The 14,564-nt window shown below is 35.2% G+C and overlaps 1 protein-coding gene across 2 annotated transcripts in view; it reads right to left on the bottom strand.

Moving 5' to 3' along the window:
- The window catches only part of kermit (PDZ domain-containing protein GIPC-like protein kermit), a 176,047-nt gene that overhangs the window by 113,191 nt on the left and 48,292 nt on the right, over positions 1-14,564 (bottom strand). For both annotated transcript variants that reach the window (XM_089105726.1, XM_089105727.1), the window contains exon 2: positions 13,744-14,077. In XM_089105726.1, the coding sequence (XP_088961852.1) occupies positions 13,744-14,013 (270 nt within the window). In that variant the 5' untranslated portion in view covers positions 14,014-14,077. The remainder of the gene's footprint in view (positions 1-13,743; positions 14,078-14,564) is intronic.

Here is a 14,564-nt window from a genome sequence, read left to right as displayed (position 1 = left end):
ACCCCCCTCATGTGCACATATATAACCGGGATTGGGATACATAGGGGGGGGGGTAAAATTCATTTCCGACAAAAATGTGTATTCTATTTGGAAAGAGCCTAAAAAAGGCATCGAGTGGTGTGTTTACTTTATTCGTAAGTCAATAATATGATTTGCGAAAAATTTACCTGATCACCTAGCTATATCACCTAACATACGCAAAATATTATCTGGCGCTCAAATGGGACACAACTGAACTAATTAAAATACGGCGCGCAAATGGGAAATTCCCATTTGCGCGCCATGGCGCTCAAATGGGAAAGCGCTCAAATGGGATACACCCGTTTGAAATACGGTCAGTCACCCAGGTACCCAAAACAATCTGTAGGCAATTTCGCTGGAAAAGAATAAACATGCAATAGCAAGAAAACTCCATCCCCTCAAAAAAAAAGACTTGGTCCCCTCAGAAGATCAATTCCATTTCCATAGATCTGACATCGGAATTAGGTATGTTATTTCACACGAAGGAAATTTCAGCGGTACAATCACAAGATTTTGCTTGCATTCCACGGTTCATGACGTTAGAGATACACGTTTTCTGTAATTTCACGTATTTTCTGTAAGTTAAGCATTTCAACTTTGTTTTGCTATTAATAGCAAAGGATACTAAATCACAATGACCTTAAAGCCGCACAAGCATGGACCTTGTAGTGTGCATGCCTTTATTCAAAAGATTTTTTTTCTTTGGCTTCTTAAATACTTGCTTCTTTGAGGAGGAAAATCAGCTTTTCAGTTCATCAAAGAACGTTTTTGGCTGTAATCAGTCTTCTCTCTCCTCAGACGTGGGGAGTAATGCACACTACCATTGCTAATACCAAGATGTCTCTAGTGCTAATTGCAACGAATCAGTATATTTCACAGTTTTTTAGCCGATCAGAAAGTTTTACTAAAATCTGATTGGCTTAACTTAGTGCTACTAAATATTGGTAGTAGTATATTGTTATTGTGAATGGGCCTTAAGGAGTTTGATGAGGACATGCCTATCGCTATTATCACAGTTCTCAGAAATCTCCTATTGATGGAAGAGTGATCTTCGTGAGCGAATAGCACCGCAAACTGATCCGTGTTTTTTTTTTCTCTTTCACTCAAGTTATAAACTGAGTAGGCGAAAAAGAGAAAATTAAGGCTTTTGATTAGAAAAGTAAGGCCGCAGTTTTTTTATGCAATAATACAATCATAATATTGTTATTTACATCGTTATATTTGGACCAAATAAGGGACCAAATGTACGACAAGACTTTCATGAATTAAGGTCGATGCCCTTTTTTTCCGTATGTTCTGCAATTTTCACTTTCCTTAACACCCAACGTTGTGAAACTATCTCTTCCTCAATTATTAGTAAATAACTTTTATTAAATTAGGTAAAAATTACTCGCTAAAGGCGTTTTGCGTTTGATCACTCTAAGAATTTGTTCAGTGTTGCATTTATGTATATGCCTCTTAAAAATAAATGAACGCATTTAATTTTTTGGCAACAATTTTTCCTCCATGAACAGCTTTATTTTAACTGTTCAAATTCACTGATGTAATGGTTTAACACAAAAGAAGCAATAATTCACATAATTTGCAATTATAAACAAATTCAGGTTATAAAATACAGTTTGAAAACTGTATAAACAAACTTAAATTATTATTTTACTTCTTGATATGGATGACTGGGGATCAATTTCTTATACAGTTACTTTCTTTTCAACTTTGAATATTTTCCCCCTGTTTTATGATTTGATTTGTTTCATTTTTTTTTCAATCAGAATACCCTTCTCCTCTTAGTTGGCAACACTAAACTGCTTCAAGTTGTATCTAATATAGCTATGAAGATTCTTCTCTCTTCATCCTCTCCCCTCCTACCAGGGGCGAGTCTCCAGTATTTTTATTGGGGGACAAGAGGGGTCCATATCTGAATAGTCAAAGGGCACGGGATTTATAATATATTTTCTCCACATTATTGGGGGGGCACCCCCCCCGTTGCCATCCCAAACGACGCCCCTGCCTCCTACCTTACAAACATCCTGTGCAACCAATTATAACCAATACGGAATTTCCTCTCAAAATGGCGCATCAATAAACATTTAACGTGAATGATATTAGTGTCATTGGCAGGGACAGTTCAGGGTATTAGGACACAAAGGAGGTTTTCACTAACGTTAAAAGTAAAGAGTATAAACTAGCGTCTTGGTTACAGCGTTAGGTGCAACCTAGTAAAAAAAACGACACTAGCCCGTTGTAACTGGAAATTTAAAAACACGTTTTGAAAAGAAGCTGTTTAGGTATGGTAACTGTTATCTCGGCCAATCTTATTGGTAAAAGTTTATTGCAAGACAATTGTATGAACATTTTCTTTCATCGAATACTAACTGGCAGGGTTAGTTTAATGCTGAAATATATGAAGGGTAATTTACTTATCAGGACTTCGTGAATGATACTTTGAGAGGAATGCTCCAAAAAAGTTGGATACGAATTCGGAGAGTTTATGATTTGGCAATGTTGAAGATGGATTGAATGGTTTCAGGAAATAGCTGGTGATGGTTTGGAAAGGAAAGTTTAAAAAAAGCGGGTAATATTAGCGAAAAGGGTACTTGTGTAGAATCTGGGTTCACACGAAAGAATGCTGAAATATACGAAGGGTAACTTAATTATCAGATGGTTATGACGCTGATAGACTTCGTGAATGATAATTTGAGAGGAATGCTTCAAAAAAGCTGAATACGAATTTCGAGAGTTTACGATTTGGCAATGTTGAAGATGGATTGAATGGTTTCAGGAAATAGCTGGTGATGGTTTAGGAAGGATTTTTTTTTTTTTTTTTTTTAAAGCGATGAATATTAGCGAAAAGGGTAATTGTGTAGAATATGGGTACACACGAGAGAAAGACGGCATAGCCGCTATTGATAAACAGGTTTGTGAGATGTTGCTCGCTCTGTGACAAAGGTTTAAGCTTTAGTTTTTTGCTAATTAGGGGGACTAAAAGATAGCAAGGCTAGGGTTTAATTTTATTTATTTTATAATTTGTAACCTTCTGCTTTTCAAATATCCAATTTTTATACCACATTATGGACGGCTTCCAGGGCCGTATAATCTATCTTTTTGGTTTTGAAGAAGCATAATGCTAGTCATCTGGGGTAACCTACCTAATTTCTCCCATAGATAACTTTTTTAACCAATTTGAATAAGAAAGTTCTAAAATGCATTTGAGAACATTTGCACCATTTGGACGCATAGAAAAATACTGTACAATTCAGGTCATTCTTTTCACCAGACAACTGATGAACTCAAATCAAAACCAGCAGTTTACCTTTTTTTTCATATTCTCAACTTGAGAAATATCAAATGTAATTCCGAATTTTTGAATTCTAAATCAATTTTGGATTTTAAAATTTCAAATCTGAAAATTTTTCTTTTTTGATTATCAGTTTTGTTTTTACCTAGTGGTATTAGTCTTAAAACGGAACGAATGTGTAACATGTTGCAGACATTTATCAAATTTGCAACAGTCCATGAGCATTTCAACATGCATCAAAATGGCGTAAACATTCGATACCAAGTCGTCACAATGGCGAAAAGAGGCATATAGTATAATAACTATAGCGAATATTTAAAAAAAACTTAAAAATGAAGGTACTTTGAAGGACCCCAGGCCCCTGTTTGTATCCCCCTCTCTTCATATACTTGCCTCACTTTCCCTAGATGTGCCACTCTTAAATTTTATTTTGCGGATCGTAAATTCATTTAAGAAAAAATTATTTTCAAAACCAAACCTTGGAAAAACCAACAAATGACAAAAATAAAACGCGAAAAACCCTTAATCTGCTTCTCCCAGCCAAATACTCGAAAATTTATTGAAGGGGCAACATTTTGGGGCTGAGTAAATTTGACAAATGCAAAACAGGCGAATTCTGTATAAAATATAAGATATCATGATAAAAACCTAAAAATCTTCGGATTAGGAGAGGGAAGGAATAATTATACGCCTTCTCCATCTCCTAAATACATTCTTGACTATGTACAATATTTATTGGCATTAACTAAATAATTTCTGAGATTATTTGTAACCCTTTAAAGTAAAATATGAGTAGTTGCTGAAGATAAACTTTCAAAAGTATTAATTTTCCTGTCCAGACACTACGAATAGCTACTTCTTTTTCTATTCTAGTTTTTATTTGCCAAAACGAAACGTGATAAATAGTAGAACAACTTGTTTAGAACATGTGCCAGAATAAATTAGAAATGTTGAAGTCATGCTAAGAATTGTAAGTCTTGAAGGTAGTCAAATACTTTCAAGAGCTATATTCTAAGGAATTTACCTGCCCCGTCGACCAATCAATATATATATATATATATATATATATATATATATATATATATATATATATAGATTTCTTTATGCTCAATGAATACAAAAGAAACTGAACAACACAGGAAAAATTTTCACATCAAAACTAAGCTTTTGCGGCACAGTAAACAAACAATTAAAGATTTAAATAAACAAAAAATATCTGGGGAGAATTTTCGGGATAAAAATAGAGAGAAAAGAAATTGATAGCGAAGTGCAACAAAGAAGAAAGTAAGGACACCTAAGGAAAACTTAAAGAAACGAAAACATACACTACAAAAAAAACACTGTTCCTGACGAGACAGTAGGTTTAATAAATTCTATTTTATAATGCAATATTATTCTCCATTTGAGTTTCCGCTGTACAGTTACCGATACAAAATATTCTAAAAGCAAATACTGCTATTCTTATCAAACTGATAAGATTCCCAGCTTCCATTTACTCTATTTACGTAGGAAAAAGGTGTTGACATCTATAAATCTAGGTTACCAGGTTGATGCATCTGGTTTTTGATAATAGTATAGGAAAGTATTCTGTAACGATGTTCCTTTGTGGTGATGAAATCCATGGTTATAATATTTGACACAATGAATATACTAGGATACCAAAAAAAATCCTCCAAGAAATTCCTTTTCATATCCAGGGCTGTAAATACTGGTCCAAAAGATGAGTTACTAATCAGGGTTATTAGTAGCTTCCCAAGTTTTTCCTTTATTTTTTTTGGGGGGGGGGGGTAATTTTCGATCACCATATTTTGTGCACGAGTGCTTTCCTTGTAAAGATGTTGAATTAACCCCTTGTGTAGATGGCAACTCCCTTGTGAAGATGTTGAATTAACATATTAAGTTATGGTTATAACAGTTAAAGAGCTCTGTGTAGATTGTCTCACTTTATCTTTATTGTTTTTTATTGTTTATTTTAGGCTGGAATTTCAAGTTTATTTTAGCTGGACAGACTTCTAAGAGCTTAGTGGCAATCTATTTCTTAAAAAGATTATTAAGTTTTTGCGAACAAAATATATTGAAAATTTAAACAGTAAATGATTAGGCTAAGCATGATTTTTTGTTTGCCTTTCTGTTATACTAACCATATTATTCTTCCGAAAAAAAATTTACGGCCTTTGTGATTAAGAGGTCATTTTTAAAGAAATTGGAACAAAATTCGAACTTTAGCGTAAAGAGCGAGGTATTGACTAGGGGGGACCCCCTAATATATGTATTAAAAATATATGAATGTAGAAGTTCGCTATGAAAGTTAATTCGTAAGTTACGTATATTTTTTACTAATAAAAACGTTCGTAAATAAAATTAAACAACTTTCGAGAAAGCCACTTAACCAAATAAAAGTAAAATTAATATGCAATTTTTTTTAATTATTCATGTACGGTGAGCCAAAATCAAAACCTCCATTAATTCAAAAACGTTCAAAAATTAAAAAAAAACAAGTTTTTTTTAACTGAAATTAAGGAGCGACGTTAAAACTTAAAACGAACAAAAATTATTCCGTATATAAAAAGGACTATCCTTTCCTCAACGCCTCGCTCTTTACGCTAAAGTTTGACTCTGTCTCAAGCTTTATCTTTTAAAACAATAAAAAACTTTAGCGTAAAGAGCGGAACGTTGAGGAGAGGGCAGTCCCTTTCATTTATGGAATAATTTCTGTTCGTTTTAAGTTTTAATGTTGCTCCTTACTTTCAGTTAAAAAATTTTTTTTTTAATTTAATATTTATTAAGTTCAAGTTCGGGGTGCAAAAATATGCTTGAAAATTAGTGTCAAGAAGACTAAGTAACTAAAATTAGGAATAAGTGACGGTGAATAGGTGATGTTGAGTGATGAGAAGATAGATCAAGGGGGCAACTTCACCTACCTAGGCAGTATTAGAGGCAAAAAGCTATAGCGTTGCCTAAAGTAAGGCTTCAATATCTTATTATTAGTATTTTTTCTCAGAGGCACTTCGTATGCGAGGGGTGCTTTTAGAGGGGGCTCATTTGATTGGAAATTAGATGTTCTAATGTCCTTTCTAAGAGTCAAAAGTAATCAGAGGGCAACTTGCCCTCCCCCCTCCCTACGCCCTCTTTTCCCCAGATGCGTCTGATCAAAATTTTAAGACAGCCATTTTGTTCAAAATAGTCCAAAGATCAGATAACAAAAACTACAGGGTTGGCACAATCCCCCAGAGCCCTGGCGCAAGTGTTGAAAGTTATGCTCCGGGGGTTTATAAGGATCTTGTGGAAAGGGTGGTCGTACAAGCTTACGAGGGCTCTCATTTGATTGGAAATTGAAAGTTCTAGTTCCCTTTTCAACAATCAAAAGTGATCGGACGGCAGAATCCCCCCACGCCCTCTTTTCCCCAAATGCATCCGATCAAAACTTTGAGATAACCATTTGTTCAAAATAGTCAAAAGATCTTTAAACAATGCTTCTGGGGTTGACACAGCCTCGCAGAGCCGAGGGGAAAGAGTTGTAAGTTATGCCCTTTGGGCACACTTGGTTTTATGGAAGGGGTGGTCGTATAAACTTTGGAGGAGGCTCATTTGATTGGAAATTAAAAGTTCCAGTTCCTTTTTTAGAGTCAAAAGAGACCAGAGGTCACGTAGTCCCCCCCAGCGCCCTCTTATCCTCAAATGCACCAGTATAAATTTTGAGATAGCAATTTTATTGAAAATTGTTCAAAGATCATATAACAATGCCTCCGGGGTTGACACAACGTCCCCGAGCTAGGGGCAAGATTTGTAAGTTATAACCCGGGGGAAAAAGGCTTTTATGAAAGGGATGGTCGTATAAACTTTGGAGAAGGCTCATTCGATTTGAAATTGAAAGTGCTAGCTCACTTTCGAAGAGTCGAAAGTGATCGGAGGATAACTGGCCCCCACGCCCTCCTTTTCCCAAATGAATCTGATTGAAATTTTTTGAGATAGCGATTTTGTTCAAAATAGTCCAAAGATCATATAGCAATACCTCCGGGGTTGGCACAACTCCTCAGAGCCCGAGGGCAAGGGCCGTAAGTTATGCAAGTTGTTCATAGTTAATAATTAAGGGTTGTATGGAAAGGATGGTCGTATATACTTCGGAGAAGGCTCATTAGATTTTAAATCGAAAGTTGTAGTTCCCGTTTAAGATTCAAGAGTGATTGGAGGGCAACCAGCTCTCCCCCCAACAACAATTTTTCTCCCAAATGCTATGGATCACAATTTTTAGATACCCATTTTGTTCAAAATAGTCCAAACGTCAAATAACTAAGGTTCCGGATTTGATAACCTACCCGCGGGCAAGCCTCGGGGCAAGGGCTATAAGTTATGCCAGTTGTCAATTGCTAACACATAAGGACCTTATGGAAGTGGTGGTCTTATAAACTTTAGAAACTTTAGAAATTCGATTGGAAATGGAAAATTCTAGTTGCTTCTTTAAGAGTCAAAAGCGATCAGAGGGCAACCAAACCCCAACCCAACCCCCTTCTCCCCAATTGTATCCGGCTAAAATTTTGAGATAGCCATTTTGTTCAAAATGGTTCAAAGGTCAAATAACTATGCTTCAGGGGTTGAAATCACCCCTAGCTCCCAGGGCAAAGACTGTAAGTTATGCAAATTTCTCATTGTTACTTTGATACTTGTTTAATTTGATACTTTGATTTACTGATTTACAGGGCAACTTTGATCTATGGGGCAAGCGTTGTAAGTTACGCAAGTTGCTTATTGTTACTTTCATACTTTGTTTACTTTATTACTTAGTTTACTTTGATACTTGTTTACTTTGATATTGTTACTTCGATACTTCGTTACTTTGATGTCGAAAAAAAAAGTTATTTTCAAATGGAGAATGTTTAAAATTTGGAAACTTTGGCAATAAAAACGAACAGAAAAATTAAAAAAAACTTTCCGGAAAAGAAGTTTTTCAGTGAAAAATAAAGGCCATATTGAGCTTAGGATTAGAAGAAATAAATTCCCATAATAACTAAAACTCAAAACGACCAGAACTTTACTATTAAAAAATAAATGAGACCCAAAACGAAAAAAAAGAAACAATCATAGCAAACAAACATACAACAGGCAGTAATATAAATGAACGAATAAATCTTTAAACGAGTAAAATTTAAATTGAATATGCAAATGGAGATTAAAACGAAGAAAAATCACTACAAACAAGAATTTGGCTACTGCCCCCTTCCCTAGCTGTAAAAGTCTAAATCCTACTGCGTCACTGGCGCTTTACTGAAAAGTATTAGTGTCTTGAACAGTCTTGGAGAGAACTGTAAAATTAAATTGAATATTTAATATATAATGATGTTAATTGCTGAAAACTCACGAGTTCAAGATTTTTTCAACTGTAATTTTTATTTTTAATCTTGTAATAAGTGCAAAATAAAATATGTGTCAAGTAATTCGTTTTCAGTAAACCGGCAATGACGCAGTAGGCTCTCGGCTTTCACACCTCGGGAAGGGGACAGTAGTCAAACTCTTGTCTGTAGTGATTTTTGTTTGTTTTAAGCTCGATTTGCCTATTCAACTTAATTTTACTCGTTTTAAAATTTATTTATTCATTTATATTAGTGGCTGTTGTATGTTTGTTTACTACGATTGTTTATTTAATTTATGTTCGTTTTGTGTTTCATTTACTTTTTAATAGTAATTTCCGGTCGTTTTGAGTTAGAATTATCAGAGGAATTTATTTTTGATGATCTTAAGTTTAATATGGCCTTTAATTTTTATTGAATTTTTTTTTAGGAAAGTTTTTTTTTAATTAATTATTAGCAAAGGCGATGGGTCCAGTGAAGATGCTAAAAGTAGAATAGTAAAGTCCCATAATTTTGTTTCACAGTTGAAAAAAGTTTGGAAGAATAGAAAAATAAGTCTGCGAACCAAGATTTGAATACTGGAAGCTACAGTGATGACAATCGTCAAGCATAGTTCTGAAGCGTGGGTGCTCCCAAAATTGAGGAGGATTTCCTAGATGTTTTCCAAAGAAATTGTCTACGGATTGTTTTATGTACCCGACTAACAGATGTAACGGACCGTATCTCAAACACAAAGCTGAACGGAAAATGTGGTTCAATCCCGCTTCCTAGGGCTATAAAGCGAGAAATGGTGATCTACCACTACCAGCATAGAAGAAGAGAACAGAAGGCGAAAAGAAGACGTGGCTTGCGACAGTGAAGTTTGGTCTGGAGCCAATATTAGGGTTCAGAATATACTTGCCATCGTTGGGATCGTCAGTGGCTGGAAATGGTAGAGCCTGCTACCCTCGAGTGAAACCTCTGGAAGGAGACATGCCGTTGTCTGCTTTGCGTCACGATGAGCCTAGATGTGGCTTAGACGTGCAACAGGTACAAGTAAGTAAATACAACTAATTAAGTAACTACAAGTATTTCGAGCCAAAATTTTTATACTAGGAACATATTTACAAGATTATAAAAAGACAAAGTACGAATTTATTTCCGTTCAGAAACCATAGGAAACTTCCAAAGTAGGACCATGAGGAGAACATGGGGAGCAAAGACTGCGGTATAATGGCTACTGCGCATCAAAGTTTTGAACTTTGCCCATTGTTTACATATAGTATTGGTTATTGGGAAGTATACAGACGTTATTCAGGAAGGATTTTTTCTGGTGGAGGGGCTGGAGGGGGGGGGGGTTAAGCGGGAAAATCTTTCCGTGGAGGATGTTTCCTTGGGGTAAGGGACATTTCTATGCAGGGGGCGCCGGATTTTCCAGCATTATTTAAAAAACGATCAGTAATTAAATTTCAAAAAAACAAGTTTTTTTTAACTGAAAGTAAGAAGCAACATTAGAACTAATAACGAACAGAAATTAAATATAAAAAACAAGTTTTTTTTAACTAAAAGTAAGGATCGACATTAAAACTTAAAAGGAACAGAAATTATTCCGTATATGAAAGGGGCTGTCCCCTCCTCAACGCCTCGCTCTTTACGCTAAAGTTTGACTCTGTCTTACAACTTTATTTTTTAAAACAATAAAAAACTTTAGCGTAAGGAGCGAGGCGTTCAGGAGGGGACAGCCCCTTTCATTAAAAAAACTTTTTTTTTTATTTAATTTTCTTACAGATTGACACATCAGCCTGGAGAAAAGTCCATTGAACTTTTTTTATTTCTACTTTAAGGCATTAATGATAAGCAAGAGTGTTGCTCAAATGGGTCTTCTCATCAAATCTAAAGATACTTGAGGGAAGTGGAAGCAGAAGTAGAGGCAAGGCCAACCTGGATCTAAGGGTCAGGAGGACGGCAACCAAAAACTAGAGATTTTGTCGTTGAAAAGGCAACTGCTAAGCCAATATCAAGTACACCAGATTAAAGGCTTTCGACAGTTTACTGTCGTGGCCGCCAATCGTCCTACATGAGGATATCATCCACATATGAGAGATAACTCACTTTGACAGACGGCTCAACAAGGAATGGTGGTATTTTACGTGTGGTAGATCAGGGCGCATTGTTGCAAATTCGCGCACATAAGACCAAAACTTCTTTAACTCCTCTTTACCGAAATTTGATTTCTTTGGGACTTTTACTAATAAATATCTTTTGGTACCGCTGCCATAGGGTGCTAAAGATGAATGGATCTGTCCCACACTACAGGAGAGCCAATGTACCTTGTGAGGAAGTGTCAGCCAGAAAAAAATTATTCCCAAACATTGGTCAGAAACTTGTAAATTTGGCGGGAAGTTTAAAAGCTATGAGCAGTCTTGGATTCGTTGTCAATGCTAATAGCGTAGAGACCGGTCATTATGCTTTGATGTATTATGAGTTTTGAATATTACGCTTCAAATTCTCGACCAATTTTCTCCAGTAACCATTCAACTTGTTAGAAAAGTGTGTGGTAATTATGTGTTATAGCGACCACACCTTGTTTTTGATCTGTAATGAAACCGGTTTTCTGTGTTAGATATTTAATATGTGTTAGGTATAATATGTTAGGTATTTAATATAATACGTTCTGGGCGACCTGCTTTGCATCATTCTCTGTTGTAGTTTTGATAATTTTGATACTAAAGTATTATATTTGTATCATATTTTGGTATATTTCATTAGGATTAACCTAACTTCACTTCTTTAGTGTGGTCGCTATAACACGTAAGATCTCCAATCACTGTATACTGTCTCGTGCCCAAGTTTCACCTTTATCTCAACTTCATGGATACCTTCCCCAGACCCTAAGTGTTCCGCCGTCTTTTACCTCCAATGAGAAGAATTATAACTCCGTAATACAAAAAGTCATAATCATATTCCTTTTACTTCTTCTGTAAGGTCAGATTTCAATCCTATAATAGCGAGTCATATTATGTGAAATATGATGACCAAATCACGTCGATGGTGCCACTCTTTTAGGTTGTTCAAAAAAGGAAATGTAATTTTTGGGGGTTTCTTAGAAGGAAATTTTTTTAATTATTTTTTTATTCTCTTTTTTTTGTTAAGGATACATTGAAGTCTATTTAATCTTATTTAATCTACATAATCTATTCAATTTTTGTTTTCCATATTTGTTTTCTTTTTTTCTCTTCTCACTGTAAGTGATTTTTTTCTCAGCGCTGATCACTAGTGTGTCTTCCCTCTTCTTCACAGGCCAAAGAGCCTTTGGAGGAATAATACACAGTATTATTGTATGTGTAATTCATTATGAATAAAAAATTATCTATCATGGAAAGCATTTCTGCGTCATTGATGCAAGGCAAGAACACAGAAAGATTCGTGACGTCAAAGAGTAAATACCGCTGCGAAAACGCGAATGTGGCCTATGATTGCTTTTAACTTTAACTCAACGGGTTTCGGTTTCAATTCACCAGCATAGAAGCGGAAACAGGTGCATATCCTTCGATAGTTAGATATCGAAAGCTAACTTGTAGTTTTTCTCAAGTTTTGTGCATAAACCAGTAGCACTACCTGGTCAAAAACCATGGTAGGATGTAATGACTCCGGAAAGTACGTTAAAAAATATAAAGGGAAGGATGGAGGGGGCGAACGCTGTGAAATGTCAAAAGTCGGAACTGTTATATATTAGCACACTTTGGTAGCTTATGGTAGAAATAATTGAAGAATGGAGCAGCCTAAAAGTAGCTTGCCAGTCAAGGCCATATCACCGAGTGGGGGTTATCGGGTTTGAACCTCCTACCCCGAAATTATATCCAACTTGTAAGAACGATTTTTTTTTTGTAGAAAAAATTATCCCTCGAACAAAAATAACCCCCTCCCCCCGAGGAAAAATCCTGAATACCCTTGCTGTTAGCTGATATAAGCAGCCAATAAATCAGTAAATCAAAAGTTAAAACGCAATAGTTTTAAAGGCGATTGCTTATCGTACTTTATTTATCCTTCATTTGCATGAAGAAAAATAAAACACGTTTTTTTAGCCTCATATTTGAACCTTTAAAATTCCCATATAATACTATTGCAGACAGCATGCGACTCCGATGTATGCATCAAAACTAATGGTTGCAGTCTTCTGCATGACCTCTTGTAAACTATTAATTAAAAAAAAATTCAACTGAAAGTAAGGAGCAACATTGAAAATTAAAACGAACAGAAATTATTACTTATATGAGGGGGTTCGCCCCCTAGTCAATGCCTCGCTCTTTACGCTAAAGTTCAAATTTTCTTCGATTCACAAACCCCTGAATCACAAAGGCCGCTTAATTAGAATAGACAGCTCTTCTGAAAGTACAAAAAAAAACTTTAGCGTAACTCGTAACTTTTGATGGGTATAACTAAACTTCATGAAAGTCATATATTTGAAATCAGCATAAAAATCCGATTCTTTTGATGTATCTACTGGTATCAAAATTGCGTTTTTCGAGTTTCGGTTACTATTGAGCAGGGGTGCTCCTTACTTACAGTTCGTTACCACGAACTGTTTGAAAACACTGATAAACATAGGGTAGTACTATTCGACTACCATTCATAACTGTTCCCAAACATATTGATTCATACCGTGACAATTGCTTCTCAGCTCCCCCACTCCAAATGAAATACCGCCCCAGGCTGTAAAAAAAACATTTCTGATTTTTTTTTAATATTAGCATAATTTTTCATTCTGAACTAGCTGTTAATAAGAAAGAATAAAAAAAATAATAATGCAAACCAAGAGAGTCAGCAATCTTTCGTGTATAGTCTAACACCATCTCCTTCTTGCTCCTTTGAGGGAGGAGAGGTGGGAGGTAATTGTCATGGCATGGTATGGGCCAATATATTTGAAAACTGTAAAGAATGGAGAATAAAATGGTGCTACTATCTTGTTGCGTACTATTTAGTTCATGATAGACCATACATCCAAGTGTTACCAATTTTAGATGTGTTTGTGAGATCGATAGTAATTGACTTAATTTAAAACAGGTTTACAATTTTCAAATTCAATACAAGCTGATAATTTACCTCTTCTGGTTGTATGTCATAACATTCAGCAATCTTTCCATATAGTTCTTTGACATTAGTAAATCCAGATATAATTCCAGTTGGCGATCCATGAGCTTGTTGGCAATGGAACACTAACTTAGGTCTTTGCACTGGTACTTGACTTGTGGGAGGATTTGGGGGAGGAAGTGTGGGTGGCTTTTGATATTTCACTTCACTGTCACGATGTCCATTTGATATGTGGTCACCAAACGCTGTTTCACTCTTTTTAATTTTGTTAAATAACGGCATTATTTTTTAAGTAATCAGACCTTCACTAAAACAGCATTCAAGAGAATCCAATATTCACTCTTATCTGAAAGATAAGAAAAATTGTTTCGTTATTGACTTTGTAAAATTGGTATCTTCTTGATCAAGGTACATTTGCATTGCGCTATTTTCTATTGTAACTTTTTTTTAACGAAAAATTAGATTTCTGTTTTATGGCAAAAATTCAATTAAGATACAAATGAAAATAAAAAAAAGACTATAAAAAGTTCGATCTGTTCAACCAAATTAATGACTTTATTTTATCTCAAAATAACTGCTATAATTCACAAGGCTATACACTGTCTTTTTTTTAACTGATATTTATGAAGTTCTTTATGTTTTTTCCAAAATCCGTCATATCGCATAACCTCACTTACACACGTTGATAAAAGTTGAGCTTTGATATCATTTTGTTTACTGTTATGTTTTGGATATTTGAATAACCCTTTTCTGTGCTTAGAAATGTTTACTGATAAAAATCGAGAAACTGAAAATGTAATTCTAGCTGTTATATTCATATCGAGTAATATATC

The sequence above is a fragment of the Artemia sp. Qi Xiang Cuo genome, chromosome 20 (assembly GCF_049724085.1).
Source record: "Artemia sp. Qi Xiang Cuo chromosome 20, ASM4972408v1, whole genome shotgun sequence".
In the NCBI taxonomy this organism is placed as follows: domain Eukaryota; kingdom Metazoa; phylum Arthropoda; class Branchiopoda; order Anostraca; family Artemiidae; genus Artemia; species Artemia sp. Qi Xiang Cuo.
The sequence above is the reverse complement of the archived record's forward strand: the minus strand, read 5'-3'. Positions and strand labels throughout refer to the sequence as shown.